Below are 18,645 nucleotides of genomic sequence, written 5' to 3'. Positions count from 1 at the left end.
GAGTTAAACACCGGTGAAAGGAGAAAACAAGACCTCAGTTAGTTGTTTTGGAACTAGAGTAGGGCAGTAACAGCAGCACTAAAACAGTGCCTTTCCTCAACAAATACTGCTTTTGTATTACAGAAGCAGCAAAACTTTATAAAACCAGGGATCACGTTGGCAGCCCGCCAGGAGCCTGAAAGGCACGGCTGATTTGCATAACCTGATTGTGCCTTTGTGTTTATAATAAAATTTATTTGTTTTGATTCTAGTGGCAGCTTCTTCAGGAAGCATCATGTTTAATTAGATCTGACACTGAAAGCTGCTGAAGAGTTTTGACTGCAGGTTTAGAAAGGGAAACAATGAGAGCACTGGGAGCTTGGCACCAGACAGTGGGAGAAGGTGGTCATGGATGTGTTACTTTGGAAGAGGCAAGTGAAGCTAAGGGAGAAAGGGAGGATTTGATCAGCCAGAATGGTGCAGGGAGAGCTCGAGGTTTGGCAGCTGGAGCAGGAAAGGGTGGCTGAAATTTTCTTTTCTCTCCCTCTCTCTTCAGGGATGGAGCTGGTCCCAGAGCAAGAATTTTTTGGCTAAGGCAGCAGTGAGTCTTAAATAACTCAGTAATGTTGAAATAGTCCCTTCTCGTGACATTTAGATGATATACTATACTGTGAGAAGCCAATAGAAATTTCAGCTGCTACAACGCTACCCATTACTAGGACTTTCTACATACAGTCCCATATTCTCAAGGGTCACAACACAGGACTAGAGACTTAGTGGCATTTTGGAACTTTGCCTTTGAACATTCTTGTATTTTTAGAGATGTTAAATCCAGCCCTGTGTGCAATGTTGATGTCTGCAATGTTTTAAGCTATTTGTTTTATATAAATTCAGTTCTCAGGATTGGCGATATACAGTATATCCTAACACACAACCACAAAGTTTTACCTGTCCTCTTTAGGCTACCTGTTGTGACAATTTAAACAGTAGTGAAAGCTGTAATTTTAGTATTAAGGCATTCAATATTAAGTCCACAGTAATAAAAATACCTTTTCAAATTGCAAGTCAAGAAAAAAAGAAGACAGATATGTTCTTAGACTGAAGTATCTCAACACGCATTAATAGAATATTCTGTGCACTATGAAGTTTCATCCTAGCTTGTGCTGCAATAACTTTCCCATGTCGACACGTCCTTAACAGTATCACAGACATCATCATTCTATATAAAATGAAGAATTTAATATGACCAATTTTAAGCAGTCAGTGGAAAGGCTTATTAGAAATTCTCTCATTATCTAGAAGCCTCACAACTGCTTTCTGCCAGCACATCCTCTCCTTGGTCCTCAGGAACACACATTTAAGTGTAATGCTACATCAAGGTCAAACTAGTCTGCCTCTAAATCTTTCATTGTCCCTCAACAAGGCCTCCTTGGTATTCCATTTCCAGGGACCATTAATTTCGCATGAAAATCATAGTTGGCAAGACTAAAAATATATCTTATAACTCGGAGCAATAGCCGACTGCTTTCAGGATCTCTGATTATCTTTTTGATAACATTCTTAGACTGAGAAAAATCAAAGAAAAGAACAAGCACACTTCAAAATGCTGCTTGACCACAAAGTGAATTAATCTCTAGTGTAACTTTAGTAATTTAACTACTAATGACACAGTGACCACTACTGCATAGCAATTTCAGCCCATTTGATGCGTGTGTATCAAAAATCTTGCTCACACTGAAGAACTTAAACAGAAAAGGACAAGAAGAGGAGGAATAACTTTCATCCACACCTGTTCTCCACTCCTGTGTGCTGCACGGCCATAAAAATGCCTGTGCCAGCAGAGAGGAACATATACCACGGCAGAGGAAAGAGCAGCCACCAAGGAAGCAGGCTTACTTCTAGCAGCAGTTCTCACTTTAAAGTGCTGATTTAACTATGCTATGTTCTTATACTATGACTCACTATCATGTCTTCCAGAGGTACTACTTTAAACAACAAAAAAGTTCAGAAAACTCCAACACCATCACAAGTCATACATTCAACCAGAACTACTTACTTTCTTCCCTCAATTACCGCTCTCCCACCTTTTCCAATTGCAGGACCACTCACTCCATGACTTTAAATACTAGCATAAGCTATTACATATCTTTAAGTCACAACCCCACTCCTGATGGGTCATTACTGATGGTCATACACCCTTTTTTGGAAGCTGCCATAGTCTGAACTAAATTTAAGTAGTCTCCGGAACTTTGGCCTCTTGTTTTTAAAAACAGTTCAACAGGCTAAAGGGTCAATAGGCGATACTAGAAAATGTGAATATTTGGGAAGATATTTTGTTAAATCCTCAGCATATATTAGTTTAGTCATATGATCAACTCAGCGACTTCCAACAAGAGCACTTAAATATGCAACAAGCAGCAAAACAAAATTCTCTGAAGGGCTGATGATTATGCTGTTGTAACAGATAAAACGATATTTATTTTCAAAGTCTTCACTGGGCAATCTTCTGTAACACTGTAAACTGATCAGACAATATTGCCCTTGTCCTCTTCTCTGAGGATACGGTAAGAAAGATAAACAGCAGCATTAATATCAGAGTTTAAGAATGTTGCATCACTACTCTTTAGATTTTGAACAAAAGTGTGCTGAAATTGATGAATACATCACTTTTAAAAATTATTATTTTGGAATACCAAAAGATATCTCCCAGCAACTTACACTGAATACATTTTTATATCAATTACTGGAATCTCGTCCACGCTACTCTGCTCCCACACGCCATAAAGTATTTTCCTTTTTATTAAACACAAAAAAACCCTGCGTACGTTTTAGTCTTCCCCCCCTTTCACTTTCATATTAGATAGTGTTAAAAGCTCAGGTTTTACTTCACCATTATGGTTTAACAGTAAATACTTCTTAAAGTAACACTGAACCTAGCCAAATACAAACACAGTACAAGTTATTCATAAAGTTAAGATCTCCCCCCCACCCTCCAATATGGTAGTATACATGGATTAATTTATATTGTATGTACTAGCAGCTTCTTCAAGCTCACAAGTCTCTCTTTGGTAGCCTCTTCGAATGACTGTTTCCCATCTTCAGCTGCTTCTGCATTAGACATTAAAAACTCAAAGCCCCCATTAGCAGGATTTGGTAAAGCAAAACTGTGTTTGCTATGGCAAAACATCAATTACTCCTGAAAGCAAGAGTTGGATCCAATTAAGTTTGAGAAGATGTTTAATTGATAAGATGATGCTCAACTGATTTTGTTTAACTGGTAAGGTTCCTCACCCCACTAGAGGTCTAACATTACAGCATTTTATCCAAGTCTGTACTGAGTACACATAGGTACACCTTTCTGTTAAAGCTATTACAGTCCAAGCACAAGCATACTGTTAAGCATCCTGTAAAGACATTAAGCAACACCTGAACTATGAACGGCAGCCACATGTATAAAGGACCCCTTTCTGAAACACAATCTTCTGTCCCTGGCACGAGCAGGCTATGTCACCACCCTATGCAAGATCTCATGACAGAGCATCTACACTTATTTCTTCGTTGATGTATCATATTTCAATAGAGAATACTTCAATTTCAACAGTTCTCCAGGAGCACAGGAACTTACCGTAGCAAGGTTTTGTATCACCATGTTTTTCTGCCTTCTTCAAAGCTGGGAGCCGACCTTTCTAAGCCTCTTCCCTATGTATTTAGCTGACTTTGTAGAAGAAGTTGTTAAGAGTCTCATTGGCTCAATACATGTTAACATTGCATTAGTCACGAGGACTACAGAGGATTTCTAAAATTAAGTGAAAGGGTCACAGTATTGCCAAGCTATTAAAAAGATTAGATGTCATCACAAAAGTATAATAACCCACTTTGTCAAATTCCATTTACTGATTGCTGTATTGTTTCCTGCTTATGCCTGAAGAGGCATATAAAAAGATTTCAACGGAGTTGTTAAATATTTAGGTTAAAAACTCTGACTGGTCTGGAAGAAAGTTGAAAAGCCATAACTCAAATAAATCCTAATTTTAGTAGCAAGTGAAAACTTTCATAAAGAAACCATATACTGCCTGGACCTGTAAAATACAACAGCCAACAGAGAAATACATACATCAAGGTGGATTTTGTGTTCACTTTTTTTTTTTTTGACTGTCAATTTCTTGGGATAAGTGACTGAAGAACCACAGGCCCTGTAAACCTACTCAAACTATCCAATAACAAAGCACTTCTCTGTGCTGCGGCAGCTCTATACATGACTCATTTGTTTACAGAAGGCAAATACTTGCCAATTTTAAATAAAACAGGATTCAGTCTGTTGAAAACAGACAGATGTCTACGAGAGCGGCTATTCCTGTGTCTCCACACTAATTCATACTGTTACACTAGCAGTAGGGCAGCTTCATAGGGCTTACAAGATCCTGCTAGGAACAGACGAAAAATGAGAGTGCAGCATGTAATAGTCTCATTAGCTGGGACTGCTTCCTAAAACGGAACGCGTACAAGCTTCAAAAGTGCATCACATTAAGAGGTATGTTTTATTTCAAGTGATTTAACAGGAAATCTCCTAACTTCCGGTGCAGTTAAATACTAGCTCACCTATTCTATCTACTTTCAAGATTAGTTTGTGTGCAGGTTTTTCACCATTCTGATGTTTTGCCACATGCCTCAGTAACTGTTGACTTTGCTGGAAGAGCTGGCATAGCAATTGCATACCCAGAATCCTCAAGAAAGCCCAGCAAGTAACTTGGCTGACACATGCAAGTTTGTTGAGTGGTTTTTAAAAAGGTGAACACATCCAAAAAGCAAACAGTAACATTACTTTTTAAAGCAGCTTATTAGCAAATTCTTTTTATTTTGAAGTCATAAATCAGTGTGATGCCGCCTATTTTTTCCCTAAGATAAACTAAAAAAGCCTTTCCATGCTGAGCCCAGATTTCTTTATTAAAAAAAAAATTAAAATCTTAAATACCAGACTAGGAGCAAAGAAACACTTCTATTGGAATACCTCTCAACACTGCTGTTCATTTCTATAGTTCGATGGAAAAAAGTTACTGACTTCCTGAGGGGCACAAATTGGAGAAAGTTACCTCCAAGAAAATCTAATAAACTCTCTTTACTCTTACATCCTCTCCTGTTACTCTGCTAAGAGATGCACTGTACAAATGCACATTTTAACTAAACACACTGTTAGATAATTTTTATCTCAGTATTAACAACTGAAAATTTTTATCGTTATTCAAGACTCAGACTTCCTACACAGCACGGGGAAAAACACAGGTTGGCATGCCTCCTGACAACTAAAATTAACACCATTTCAGGAAGAAATGTAGTGTGAAGGTAATCTTGTCTGAATAAATGCTGTGTAACGGAGTCTGCCCTGAGGGTTTGAACCTCCTCTACCCTCCTGGTCAAGGCAATAATCACCAGTAAAACAATATTCATCAAAATGAGATGAGGAGAACAAGAACCCATACATTCAAGAGAATAGTGCATGAAAACACAAGGTTCAAGCTCCACCGAAAGGCACATATCTTAAATGGAAACAACAACAACAAAAAAACTGGAACCTTTCACAAAAGACACAGAAATATCTGCTTTTCCTAAAGTTGCAGAGTAGACAGCACTAAACCTTGTTACAGGAGTTGACCTACAGCCTCAATTTTCTTCAGCTCCACTAGGTGGAAAAACCTAAAAGGCCAGCCTCTTAACTCTATATAATACAGAAGGTTCACCTTCTAAGTTCTTCTACCTATTAACCAGCACCTCTAACACAGTTGCACTTTAGTTCTGAGAAGCGTTGGTCATGTACATTAACACATTGAAGGAAGGACCAGGCAATGTGCATTATTTGAGGTTACGTTGAAAAGATCTAAAGAACAGAGGCAGTGTTCTGGTGATAGACAGGGGATTTGCTTCAGGAACTAGAAGAACTATCTAGAGGTTTAAAAAATGCATTTATTTTGAAAAAACAGGTGAGATAATGAAAAAGGATTTGAATACCTAAGACAATACTTAACTTGCTAACATCAGAGATGTACCTCCTCAAAAGCTTATGTTTTTGCAAAGCAGATGGGTTTTTTTTACAGTAGAAAAGCCTCATCCAACTATGGAGGATGAAAAGAAATTCTGAAAGACTTTTACTGTCCTTCCATTTTAATGAAAATTAGTGCCTAGGCAGAGGGAAAGAATCAAGTGATGGAGAAGTAGGCAATTCTCCCCATCCCTGCAACCATAATACTTTTCTTCTGGTAACTGGCAAGTTGGAATGCAGTGAGTGGGTATCTCTAGACTAGTCAATAGCATGTACTTCTCCTTGCACACGTCTACTGGGTAAGACACATGACAGGAAGATGAAGTTACAGATGATAGAAGATGAAATAATAGCAGAAGAGATACTTGAGGGACAGAAAAGACAAACCACAGAAAACCAGAATAAATTTCTGCAGCTCATAAAACAAATGTGTTCAAGACACTTCTGAAAGAGCTCTACTTTAAATCAGTACTGAACATGATTCAACAAATTCATATAGTTATCTACCTTTCTTGTACAGAAAACCTTAGAGATGGTTCCTGGTTTACACTTAAGCATGATACAGACCACCACTTCTGAAACACTCAAAGACAACAAAAGTTTTCTAAGTTGCACTCCAACAGATTTTTTTCAAATGTTTTTAGACAAATATTAATTACTTTTTGAGAGCTAGCAATCGATAACACATACTACTTTTTCATAGCGTAAAACATGCATAAAGCCCCAAGCAGTATTAAAACACAGACTATTAACCAGGAACATAGATTTTTCTTCTAAACGTGCTTTATCTTCTAGTCAAAATCTGCTGAACAACTGCTTCATTGTGTGCTGGTGGGAAAAATTACGGGAAGTACAAAACCAGAAAATACTTTGGGGCTTTCAGCTGATGGTTTGCTGGCAAAATGAATGACCACTAAACATGTCATTCATCCAGTTTTCTTCTTGGCTTTTGTCCTAGTTTCAGCTGGGATAGAGTTAACTGTCTTCCTAGTAGCTGGTACGGTGCTATGTTTTGAGTTCAGTATGAGAAGAATGTTGATAACACTGATGTTTTCAGTTGCTGCTAGTAGTGTTTAGACTAATGTCAAGGATTTTTCAGCTTCTCATGCCCAGCCAGCGAGAAAGCTGGAGGGGCACAAGAAGTTGGCACAGGACACAGCCAGGGCACCTGACCCAAACTGGCCAACGCAGTATTCCATACCATGGGACGTCCCATCCAGTATAGGAACTGGGAAGGGGGGCCGGGGAATCGCCGCTTGGGGACTAGCGGGGTGCCGGTCGGCGGGTGGTGAGCAATTGCACTGCGCATCATTTGTACATTCCAATCCTTTCATTATTGCTGTTGTCATTTTATTAGTGTTATCATTATCATTATCCGTTTCTTCTTTTCTGTTCTATTAAACTGTTCTTATCTCAACCCGTGGGTTTTGCTTCTTTTTCCCGATTTTCTCCCCCATCCCACTGGGTGGGGGGGAGTGAGTGAGCGGCTGCGTGGTGCTTAGTTGCTGGCTGGGGTTAAACCACGACAGTCCATTTTGGCGCCCAACGTGGGGCCCGAAGGGTTGAGATAACAACAAACCTGACCAGAGCTCGTTAAAACAAATTTGTTATAAGCATTCATTATATTGGTCTTATAGTCGCTGGTCATTATGTTGATTTATGTGTTCTTAGAGTTGTTGCTCTGGTTTTTGAAGTTCTGTTATGCATCACCTCGCTTGCTGTATGTAGTCCCTCTTCTCCTGCTTATCATCCGTGGGAGGTGGATTAAGGTTTTTGCTTTGATGTATTGTATAACACTGGTTTATGGTATGATAAAGTCATCAGTTGTGGAATTAATCCGGTATTTGCACTCAGCATTGTCACCTTTATACGGCGGGAGCCATCTGTGGGAAACTATTAATAATTATACCATTTACCTTTCCTCCTTGGAAAACCAGTCTATGAGTGGGATACCTTTTTTCCCCTCTCCTTTCTCCTTCAGTCCAGTTACAATGGTGTTTGGGAATTTTGAAAAATTTGAATACTCTTGGGATGTTGATACCAGCACGGTCCTAGCCCTACTGCTGGGAATTAGCATGCTTCTGAATGTGGTTACAGCAGTGGAAGCAGAGCAACTGGCAGCGCAGAGGTAAACCCATTTGGGCTGCCGCACTGTGGCAAGATATCGCATCCCGGCTAGAGAATCTGGTTGTAAAAGTACGTCACGTAGATGCTCACGTACCCAAGAGTCGGGCCACTGAAGAACATCAAAATAACCAACAGGTGGATCAGGCTGCCAAGATTGAAGTGGCTCAGGTGGACTTGGACTGGCAACATAAGGGTGAGCTATTTATGGCTCGATGGGCCCATGATGCTTCAGGCCATCAGGGAAGAGATGCAACATATAGATGGGCTCGTGACCGAGGGGTGGACTTGAGCATGGACACTATTGCACAGGTTATCCATGAATGTGAAACATGTGCTGCAATTAAGCAAGCCAAACGGTTAAAACCCCTGTGGTATGGAGGACGATGGCTGAAATATAAATTTGGGGAAGCCTGGCAGATTGACTATATCACACTTCCACAAACTCGCCAAGGCAAGCGCTATGTGCTCACAATGGTGGAAACAACCACCGGATGGCTGGAAACATATTCTGTACCCCATGCCACTGCCCGGAACACTATCCTGGGCCTTGAAAAGCAGGTCTTGTGGCGACATGGCACCCCAGAGAGAATTGAGTCAGACAACGGGACTCATTTCCGAAACAACCTCATAGACACCTGGGCCAAAGAGCATGGCATTGAGTGGGTGTATCACATCCCCTATCATGCACCAGCCTCTGGGAAAATTGAGCGATACAATGGACTGTTAAAGACTACATTGAGAGCAATGGGGGGTGGAACTTTCAAACATTGGGATACACATTTAGCAAAAGCCACCTGGTTAGTCAACACCAGAGGATCTGCCAATCGGGGTGGCCCTGCCCAGTCAGAATTTTTACGTACTGTAGAAGGGGATAAAGTCCCTGTAGTGCACACAAAAAATATGTTAGGGAAGACAGTCTGGGTTACTCCTGCCTCAGGCAAAGGTAAACCCATTCGTGGGATTGCTTTTGCTCAAGGGCCTGGGTGCACTTGGTGGGTGATGCGAAAAGATGGGGAAGTCCGATGTGTGCCTCAAGGGGATTTAATTTTAGGTGAGAATAGCCAGAATTAAACTGTATGATACTAGTTGCTATATAACCCTGCTACTGTATGTTATCATTACTATAATTGTTATATGCTATATCCATAGTACTATAGTAAGAATCACTTAGATCAAGCAAGAAAAACTGTGATAAAACTGAGCGAAGCGCAGTAGTGATGGAACCAGAACTGACTCCAGCATGCAACAATCCAACGGTGCACACCATCCTCCTGCTGCGTCCAATGTCAACTGCTCGTCATACTGCACTGAAGCCCAACTCTGCTCTACCGACTGAGAGGACTTTGCACCATCCCTCCTGCCCAGAAAGACTGGTATGACGGATGGAGCCCAGAGTCAGGAACTAAATGAACTCAATGAACATTTAATGAACATAACCCATAAACTAAAGGAATGATATCTCTGTGTATGTATATATATATCTCATTGTTCATATGTCTCAAAGTGATAGATAAGGTGTTGATGATTGACCAGGATGTAACTAAAGGTATGGGAACTGAGCATGACGTCAATGGTATAGAATAAGGGGTGGATACTGTCCTAGTTTCAGCTGGGATAGAGTTAACTGTCTTCCTAGTAGCTGGTACGGTGCTATGTTTTGAGTTCAGTATGAGAAGAATGTTGATAACACTGATGTTTTCAGTTGCTGCTAGTAGTGTTTAGACTAATGTCAAGGATTTTTCAGCTTCTCATGCCCAGCCAGCGAGAAAGCTGGAGGGGCACAAGAAGTTGGCACAGGACACAGCCAGGGCACCTGACCCAAACTGGCCAACAGGGTATTCCATACCATATGACGTCCCATCTAGTATAGGAACTGGGAAGTGGGGGCGGGGAATCGCCGCTCGGGGGACTAGCTGGGTGCCGGTCGGCGGGTGGTGAGCAATTGCACTGCGCATCATTTGTGCATTCCAATCCCTTCATTATTGCTGTTGTCATTTTATTAGTGTTATCATTATCATTATCCGTTTCTTCTTTTCTGTTCTATTAAACTGTTCTTATCTCAACCCGTGGGTTTTGCTTCTTTTTCCCGATTTTCTCCCCCATCCCACTGGGTGGGGGGGAGTGAGTGAGCGGCTGCGTGGTGCTTAGTTGCTGGCTGGGGTTAAACCACGACAGCTTTGATTTCACATTAAGGACTGATAAATAACCATCTCTTTAAAGCTCTATAACTGTTTGCTGGATAAACCCAGAACCACAAGCTAAAAACCAAACTGAGTAATGTAACAGTTAAAATCAGATTCTCGACCATGCAAGTTGAGAGGAAAGATATTAGGTATCTCTGGAGCAGAGTGCAATATTAGCAAGGGAAGAGCTGATGAGGTTTTTAGCCCTTAGGGATCAGAGAGAAGTAATTACCATCCATGAAATGCTGAGGAAAGACACGGACATTTAAGAAAATGGTAGTGAGCCATAAATATTTCAATTTGAAAATTGTTTGGGGTTTCCCCAAAAGCTTTTGGGCACGCAAACTATCCTTCAAGCCCTGACATAAATGGCAGCAACGACCCTAACAAAAGGGATGAGCTCCCTACACTAATGTGGCCCAACTTATCATAGATGACAACTATACAAGGGAAGTAGATATTTCTAATTGCTGCAAACACTCAGCAACAGACATGATCATGCAGACTAAGTAATAAAAGCTTGTTACAAGCAGCCAGGGACTTCACAGAGCTTACCTGTTTCTGTGCTGATGCCCCCATATGCACCTGGCAAAACTTGACTGCCTGTTCAAGTGCTGCTTCTTCATCCACCTGAACAGAGAATCACAACTAATGAAGCTGTAATTACTTAGCTCATCTATAAATCTAATTAAATTCAGATGAAATGGGGATGTAGAGCATGGGAGTAAGGGGGAGAAGCAGCACTTCTAGGGCTGAATAGTGATCTTAAGTTATTCATGAGTATATATTCAAAGATACACAACTCCCTCTTAATTCAAACTAACATTTAGCATGATCAAACCCCATATAATTGGTACTATAGCTCTTAACTGATTTCAGATATTTAGTTCCAAAACGTGGAGGGTCCTACTTTCCACCCTCCCCCTGCAACAGTCTTGTCAAGAGAGTGGTTCTTCAGAGATATTTATCTCCCCAACTTTTGAACAGATATAGGGCCAATTTTATACTGCTTTGTTTGGCAATTATTGTTATTCTATAATCACGTCTGACATCACACAGAGAAATTACAATTAATGATAAAATATTTCACCTGTTTAATCAGCATGTACGTTTCAGACATGATCTTCTCAATTTTACCCAGGTCATAGGCCATAACTTTCTGACCTTGCTGCCATACTCGATAGGCATCAAGCAGAAGTGTTTTCCCAGATTCCACATCCTCAAGTAATTTCCTCTTCCTGCTTGATCTCTGGACAGGTTCTTCTGTAGGTACTGCCTGAACTATTCCTTTAGCTGCCTGCTGCTGATGTTTTGAGCTGATACTTAGCTCTTCCAAAGAAAGTTCTGGAGTCCGGCTCTCTGGAGCTCTCTCCTTCGAGTTCCTGCCAGACTGAAGACGGTCTGGCTCACTGCGTTTACATGAAGAATCAATTTTTTCAGGGTCATTGGAATATCCATCAAGATCCATAGGCTCAACTGAACCAGGTCCAGGGAGCTCTTTAATTTCCTTGTCATTCTTGTCATCTTGTTCCAATATGTCCATAGCATTGGGAATTTGTCCCTGGGTCACTTCCTTTACTCCATTTTCAGTACTATGTACTACTCCATCTGATAAAACTGCTTTTTTGGGAAGGACATCTTTTCCCTCTTCAGCACTAGCTTTATTAGAGACGTCTGTTGTCATCCTTCCTGAAGCAAGGTTAGAAGACTTGGAATTCTGATCTTCTGAAACCTTAATAAAAGAAGTCATTCTTCTCTGTTATTATTGAAATCAGAAAGCATTTGAGCACAGCTATGACTACCATGAATGGACCGTGAGTACCTTTACATTACTGCCTCTGCTGAAGAAAATCAACAGCATAGGCTGAACCAAAGCTGCAATGTTTCCCCACACCGCCACTACTTCAGCCTATACTATGGGATCCAACTAAACGAAATCCAAGGTTTTAATAGCACAAAATTTTCTTCTAACATATTGCAGTAAAAACTGAACCTGTTTCTTTTGGCAGCTGCAGATCAACCTCAAATTTAAGAATCTTCCTTTTGGTTGCTCTTACATAACTTTCTTCTTGTTAGTACATCAAGAAGTACGCTAAACTCTGCTATAGTATTGTAATTTTTGGACCTTTACTTTGGTGATGGTCCAAAGGTAGAAAACCTTAGTACATCATCTCTTCTTTCAAAAATTGCTAGTGATACAATTCTTCCATCCAGATTTATGAACAAAGTATTTCATACACAGAGTTCCAGCGTCCTTAAGGATGTTTTCACTTAATTTGTTAAACCTATACTCTGTTAACTTGGAAAACCCTTAGGAACAAGTTCTTCCTTGAATGTGTTTGCCAAATAAACTTCCAATTTCCAGTCATCTTAACCTGGAAACTGATTGGTCTCTATATGACTTTTTAAAATTAAATCTAGATTATAATTAAATGTAATAATAGGTGTGGTGCTGTCAAGGTCTAGCAGTTAAAAATGGCTAGGCATGTCATATCTAGTTGTCTGGTTTTGTTTTGCAAGAGGAATCTTAGTTCATTTTAAAAAGGAAATTTCCAATAGACCCCACCTGAAAATGTAGCTCGTCTTATACTCCATGTAACTACCCTGATTTGAAATTTAAGGGACAGTCAAACCAAACTTACTGCAATCCATTCTCAACAACTGTATTTGTGACTGGATTTCAAAAACGAAAAACAACAATGCTGGAAGAAAGTTTTCTGTGTGGTTGCATATAAGCAAAAGGCATTAGAAATAAGTGATAGTAATGTAGCCCTTCAGCCTCAGGAGATCTAAGGAATGAGTAAACTGAACCTAGAAAAATCTAATTACTAAATCAATGACCATTAAACACACTGCTGCCTTACCTGCGTCAGATCGTTGAGAGTGTCCTCCAACACTTTCACTGTAAGCACAAAGGCTTGTTGGGCCAGAACTTGGCGATCTGCATCACGCAAGTACTTCCTGTGCCACAGTAAGAGAACAGAAATTAAACTAACTGCCAAAATCTTATAGGACTTTAAAAGCAAGAACCAGGACATTAAAAAAAACAAAACACAACACAACACCAACCCCCCAACACAACAATTTTAAAACAAGTTAGAAGAAAGCAAACAAAACATATACAGTTGTATATTGAAACATAACACTTTAGCTATGCTTCCCTCCCCTCTTCCCCTCCCCACAATCACCAAAGATGACGTGCATGAAGCAAAAGAGCACTATCTACAAACAGAGGGGAGAAAAAAAAACCCAAAACCCAAAACCAAATCAATAACAAACCAACCAATCAAACTGAGAGCAAAACAGACAACCAGAATTACAGTTTTCTTGTATCAAGCCTTCTGTGCCCCTCAAATACCAGCTTTTTGTTCAAACCTTTTCTTGAAAAAGAGTATTAGTCACACAAAGCTATCTTGAACTGTCAGGTGATTTTCATGTTCTGGATAAACCGTGCATGGGAGATTAAGGACATGAGCAAATCCTTTCTCGTTGGTCATATCAGTTGTCTTTGAATCTAGGTTTTTTTAGAGCTAAAACACTGGTGTGGTAATACCTTTATTCCTATTTAGCATGGTAAAAAGATAATATTGTGCATGTAAAACTTATTCATTCTACAGCTTCATTTCATTTTCTACAGCACTGTAACTTCTGTGTATTCTGACACAGTGCTTTAGTCCACTTTCAAGGAAAACATTTCCAGCCATCAATCCCACTTAAGTGAGTTTGATGGAAAACTGAACTTCTATTTCAGAATTGGTTGGTTTTAATGAGGGCTAAAAATCAAGTAAATAACTTTGAAGGGTACTATTCCAGTCAAAAAGCCAACATTTTTAAAACGCCTATTTTCTCTCTAAAGTATTACATTAAATTGGTAATTTTATGGTTTGCTTTTCAGCAAAAAGATACAAAAAACTGGCTCCTCATTACTTCAGTAATAACTAAAGTTCAGCTAAAAACACCCTATTTTTAAAAATAGGGTAGTTACAGGCATATACCACCAGACACACCCAGAATATTTGCATTTATAAGTTCCTGTAACGACTATAGTTCACCATAGCTGGCACTGGCTGATCCAACATGTCCAATTACTTGTTTGTTAAATTCAGTCTAGACTTATAAATAACATAATATTTTTAGTACAAATGTGGGCTTGCTTAGGACAGAATTTAAACCTTCTATGGTCCAGTACTTCTGATATGCTAAAAGTCAAAGTATTTTTGGCTTCAAGCTTGCTGGACATGTGGTGACATATTCCCAGACATACGACAATCTATGCAAATTCACATGCACTCACACTCAAAAACACATGAAGAAACCTTCATTGCCTCCAACTTATTGCCATCAATCATTCAGTTCGATTTCTTAAGCATTTGCCAGAGACTAATTTCAACATTTCCCACTTGGCAAACTACTAGAATTTTACCTCAGTTGCTTCAATGTTTTCCTTAGATGTTTATTTTGGTCTTCACATTGATACAAATCTGTATATAGCTCACATTAAATGGCTTCTTTTTTCTTAAATAAGGTTAATGCAATTAAAATTAGATCACCCCTGAATAGGATAAGCTTTTTAAATAGCATCAGCTGCCAACAGGCACATAACCATTGTTCAGTCTGTCAAGGATTACAGGAAGGCAGGATGCCTGGGCTGTGACCTCCCTCACTGGACATAGCTCTTATGCAAGAGGCCAGCAGAGGGGTGCAGAAGTCACGATGCTCTGTTCCACCAGTGAATCCCTCCACATGACAGAAAACCTCTGCAAGTCTGTTAAGGCAGCTGTATGGCTGCTCTGAGTTTCAAGAGAAATTCAGAGAAATTCTAGACTCTATTACGGAATTGTAATCCTGAGAAAAATTACCCATCATTCCACTATATTCCTGAGGAAATCTGTCTAACCACTTTTTTTCCTAAACTAAGAACATCTTTAAATAAAATAGTTACAAATTGAACAAAATATACTCAAAGCTTTACAAAGTAATGGATTAAAATAAATATATCATACTTTCCCTGATCAGGGGTTCTCTGTAGCATAGATGAGACTTTCAGCAAGGTGTTGTAATCCTTTAGTTGTGACAGCACATTGAGTAGTAAGACAATAGAGCGGTTCATATGAGATGCAAAACTGCCGGGGCGGTCGATCTCATCCACGGGGATGCGCCAGATTCCCTGCAGAAAAAGGAAAAGAGGAAACCTCTACAGAGGGATCCAACTGAAAAGGACAGAAATCTTGAAATATGAATCGGATTCCACAGCATACTGCATTTCACTGAGGGTCAGGGGAAAAATGGATAGATAAATACTGTGGTCCTTCAGACAGGGAGATCTGGATTTAAAGTCAACTGATTCCTGCCAGCAGCAAAAGAGGGAGGCTTGCAGGAGGCCACAGCACACCTAAATATTCTTCTGAACTATTCCCAGAAAAAAAGCAAGCAAAGCCTAAATTATACTGTGCATTTTTCTTATATGTCCGTGAACACGTCTTCCTAAGCCAAAGCTCAACTACCATAAAAAACAAGGAGTAACTTAAAATAAGCTTTCCTAGCCTGAAAGCTGCTACTTTTGTGCAGCCACAGCAAGCTTCTACCTTCAAATAATCTGTTACTGAATGTCTTAAGAACTTGGTTACTGCCTTGATATCATCAGTGTTCACCATGGCACTAACCAGTCCGATAGGAAGAATCAGATTCCTCAGCAGTATCCATTTTCCAATGGCAGATTCAAATCCCTCTAATTAAATTTTGGGACAAGGGAATCTTTGGGGAGCAAGGCTGGAGACTGATAGAAAATACAATTTAGTTATGGTTAGTCAGCTCAGATTTGCAATGTCTAATAAGTCTAAGGAGATTTTTTCAGGTGTTTAACATGGATGCTGTCAACGCACTAGGCAACCATATTTGAAAAAATGCAATGCAAATATTACTATGCTTGCATGTTAGTATGTAACTTATATTATGACCTTTCACAAAAACTGCTGTTACATCACTCCAAACCCTTCCCTTGTGCTTTATTCAGTTCTGAAACTTTTCCTGTAGTAGCTCTTTAAGATGAAAATCCTCTGGTCATGTATACCATTTTGTGACAATGCAGGAAAGAATAGTTTCACTGATAGCAGTACTTGCTATCAGTACCTGACTGAAAATGAATTCTGCTTTCCAAACCTGTTCAGAGAGCAGGATATACAAATATTTACTCTTTTATCCTTGTTTAAAGGTCTTGCTTTGATATTTTTAGCTTTCCTTTTAGTGTGAGCAAAATTCTTCAGAACTTAATGCAAGGTGGAAGCAAAGAAAATGATTACTACAATCATAAATGACATTTGACCACAAAAGAAGCAGATAAGTAATGGGCCTGTCTACAGCGGACCCTCCCCCCGCACGTCTTCAGGGAATCTGCAGTTCTACTCCATAGGATGTATAGGAACTTGGGAAAAAAAATACACACAAATATCAGTGTTTTTAAATAGGAAACAATGACTTCAACTAGATATAATGCACAGACTGTTCTGCCAAATTTTCTTACTCTTGCTTTTCCTCATGGTCTCTACTGTGATCACTGGGGGAGTAAGAGAGAAAGCCATTTTTCCTCTTTGCTCCCTGAAGCTTTCTTGCAGACTTTTTTTTGTAGCTTCCCTTTTCTAGAAAGTACCTAAAACCGAACCATGACTGACCCCTGAGGCACAACCGTCGCTTCCTCCTATGCCCAACTACCAACGTCCACAAGTACCTTCTGTGGCTTGGTGGCAAAGATCTTATCTGCTCATGCAGCTCAGTAGCTTTCAAGCATGTACAGATCTTGTAGGTAATAGTTCTGTAAAACAGCACATACTTAATTTAAACAGACAAGCTTTTTCTTCGCCCAAACTATACAGTGACTTTCCTTTCAGGCTACAGATGAAACACACACATTCTGGAGCTGATATTTTTTGCTTCTCTGCACATATGTAAACTGGGTTTCTGCCAAATCCTAAAACAACTGAATGCCTCATAATGGCACCACATTGCAAGAACCTACTTAGCCAATTTAACTATACAAAACAATTTATGGTCAACTTAGATGCATACTGTAGGAATGGAAGACAGCCAATGTGTAGGTTCCTGGTCTTTTTCAGCATTATCTCATCCTTCATTTGAATTAGGCAGATCACTTGAAGGGAGCTTTCACATGCCGTATGTGGAATCAGTTGAAAATAATCTTGCAGCTCCTTCTCACATGTCCTGTGTATACATTTTAATGCTACCCCAGAAATCATAATAATGCAGTAAACCCATTTGCAATGACAGAATATGCTAATTGCAGCTAGAAAGCTGTGAAAGTTATAAAGTCCATCTGACAGAAACAAAGTTGCATGTTTTGGGGAATGCTGCTCTTCTGCCTTTCTACAACAGGGCACCTTGGAAGAGCTTCAATTAAAACTCACACTAGGAGTGTTTGAGTTTACTTTATCATTGGCATTACAAAAGAAGGTCTGATTTTAAAATGAAAGTCGCTACCTTTTCATGTGTTGACTTGCAGTTTTATAAATGCAAAACAGCAATAAATAAGATTACTGTCCTATGTAACATACCTGCCTATTTCACATGTAGCCTCAAGCCAAAAGCAGAAAGAAACCTGCCATCAGGAGTCAGAACAATCTTCATTCCACCCACTGTGATTTTATTAAGCAATATGCAAAACACTGATGTTAAAGTGAGTTTATCAGAATTTACTTCATGACTGATGTTGAATTCTTTTTAAGACTGCAATTTGAGTCAGAGACTGAAGAAACAGTCTCATTCAAACCTCTCCCAAAGAGAAGTTTAACTAAGCCCATCAGGCATGAATTTTTCCTTCCTAAGTATCAATAACCTTCAGGAGGAATATTTCTGAATTCAGATCATATATTGCAACTTTTTTAAAAAGCTGAATGCTAGGCTTTTTATTTTTAACAAAACTTAAGAAAGATACAAATGGAAAGCTTGTAATGAAGTAACTGGGGAGGAGACTGGAAAAAGTTATTCAGTTTGACTAAAATTACAGTTTTCATATCATCATTTGAAAATTCAGATTTGTTAGCAAAGTACCTCTCTTGAAAGTACACACACAGAGGAGTACAGATCCTTGTGACAAACATTTGCAGTCCTTTGAAAGGTTTTGTTACTTTATCACCACTCAGGCCACTTGACAAAATGTCTCCGGCTCTGGCCACCAAAAGGATTTTACGTCCAACACACCGCTCGTGTTTGCTGGCCACCATTCCCCCAGTCGAAAGGTTCTCCTCCCTCCTGCAACAGCCAGCGAAGCTGTTTACATGAAACTAGAGGAAGGAGTGAGATGCTTCCAAC

At 39.6% G+C, this 18,645-nt stretch overlaps 1 protein-coding gene across 10 annotated transcripts in view; it reads right to left on the bottom strand.

The window, feature by feature from the left end:
• The window catches only part of CABIN1 (calcineurin binding protein 1), a 124,561-nt gene that overhangs the window by 22,308 nt on the left and 83,608 nt on the right, over window positions 1-18,645 (bottom strand). For all 10 annotated transcript variants that reach the window (XR_005933134.1, XM_030024446.2, XM_041125736.1 and 7 more), the window contains 4 exons: window positions 15,327-15,490; window positions 13,188-13,284; window positions 11,414-12,055; window positions 10,879-10,953 (listed from right to left, as the gene is read on the bottom strand). Coding sequence is in view for 9 of the 10 variants with exons in the window: in XM_030024446.2 (XP_029880306.1) it covers window positions 10,879-10,953; window positions 11,414-12,055; window positions 13,188-13,284; window positions 15,327-15,490 (978 nt within the window). In the remaining variant the exon portion in view is untranslated. The remainder of the gene's footprint in view (window positions 1-10,878; window positions 10,954-11,413; window positions 12,056-13,187; window positions 13,285-15,326; window positions 15,491-18,645) is intronic.

This window comes from Aquila chrysaetos, chromosome 9, assembly GCF_900496995.4.
Source record: "Aquila chrysaetos chrysaetos chromosome 9, bAquChr1.4, whole genome shotgun sequence".
In the NCBI taxonomy this organism is placed as follows: domain Eukaryota; kingdom Metazoa; phylum Chordata; class Aves; order Accipitriformes; family Accipitridae; genus Aquila; species Aquila chrysaetos.
Note: the sequence above shows the minus strand (reverse complement) of the source record. Positions and strands in the feature narration are given on the sequence as shown.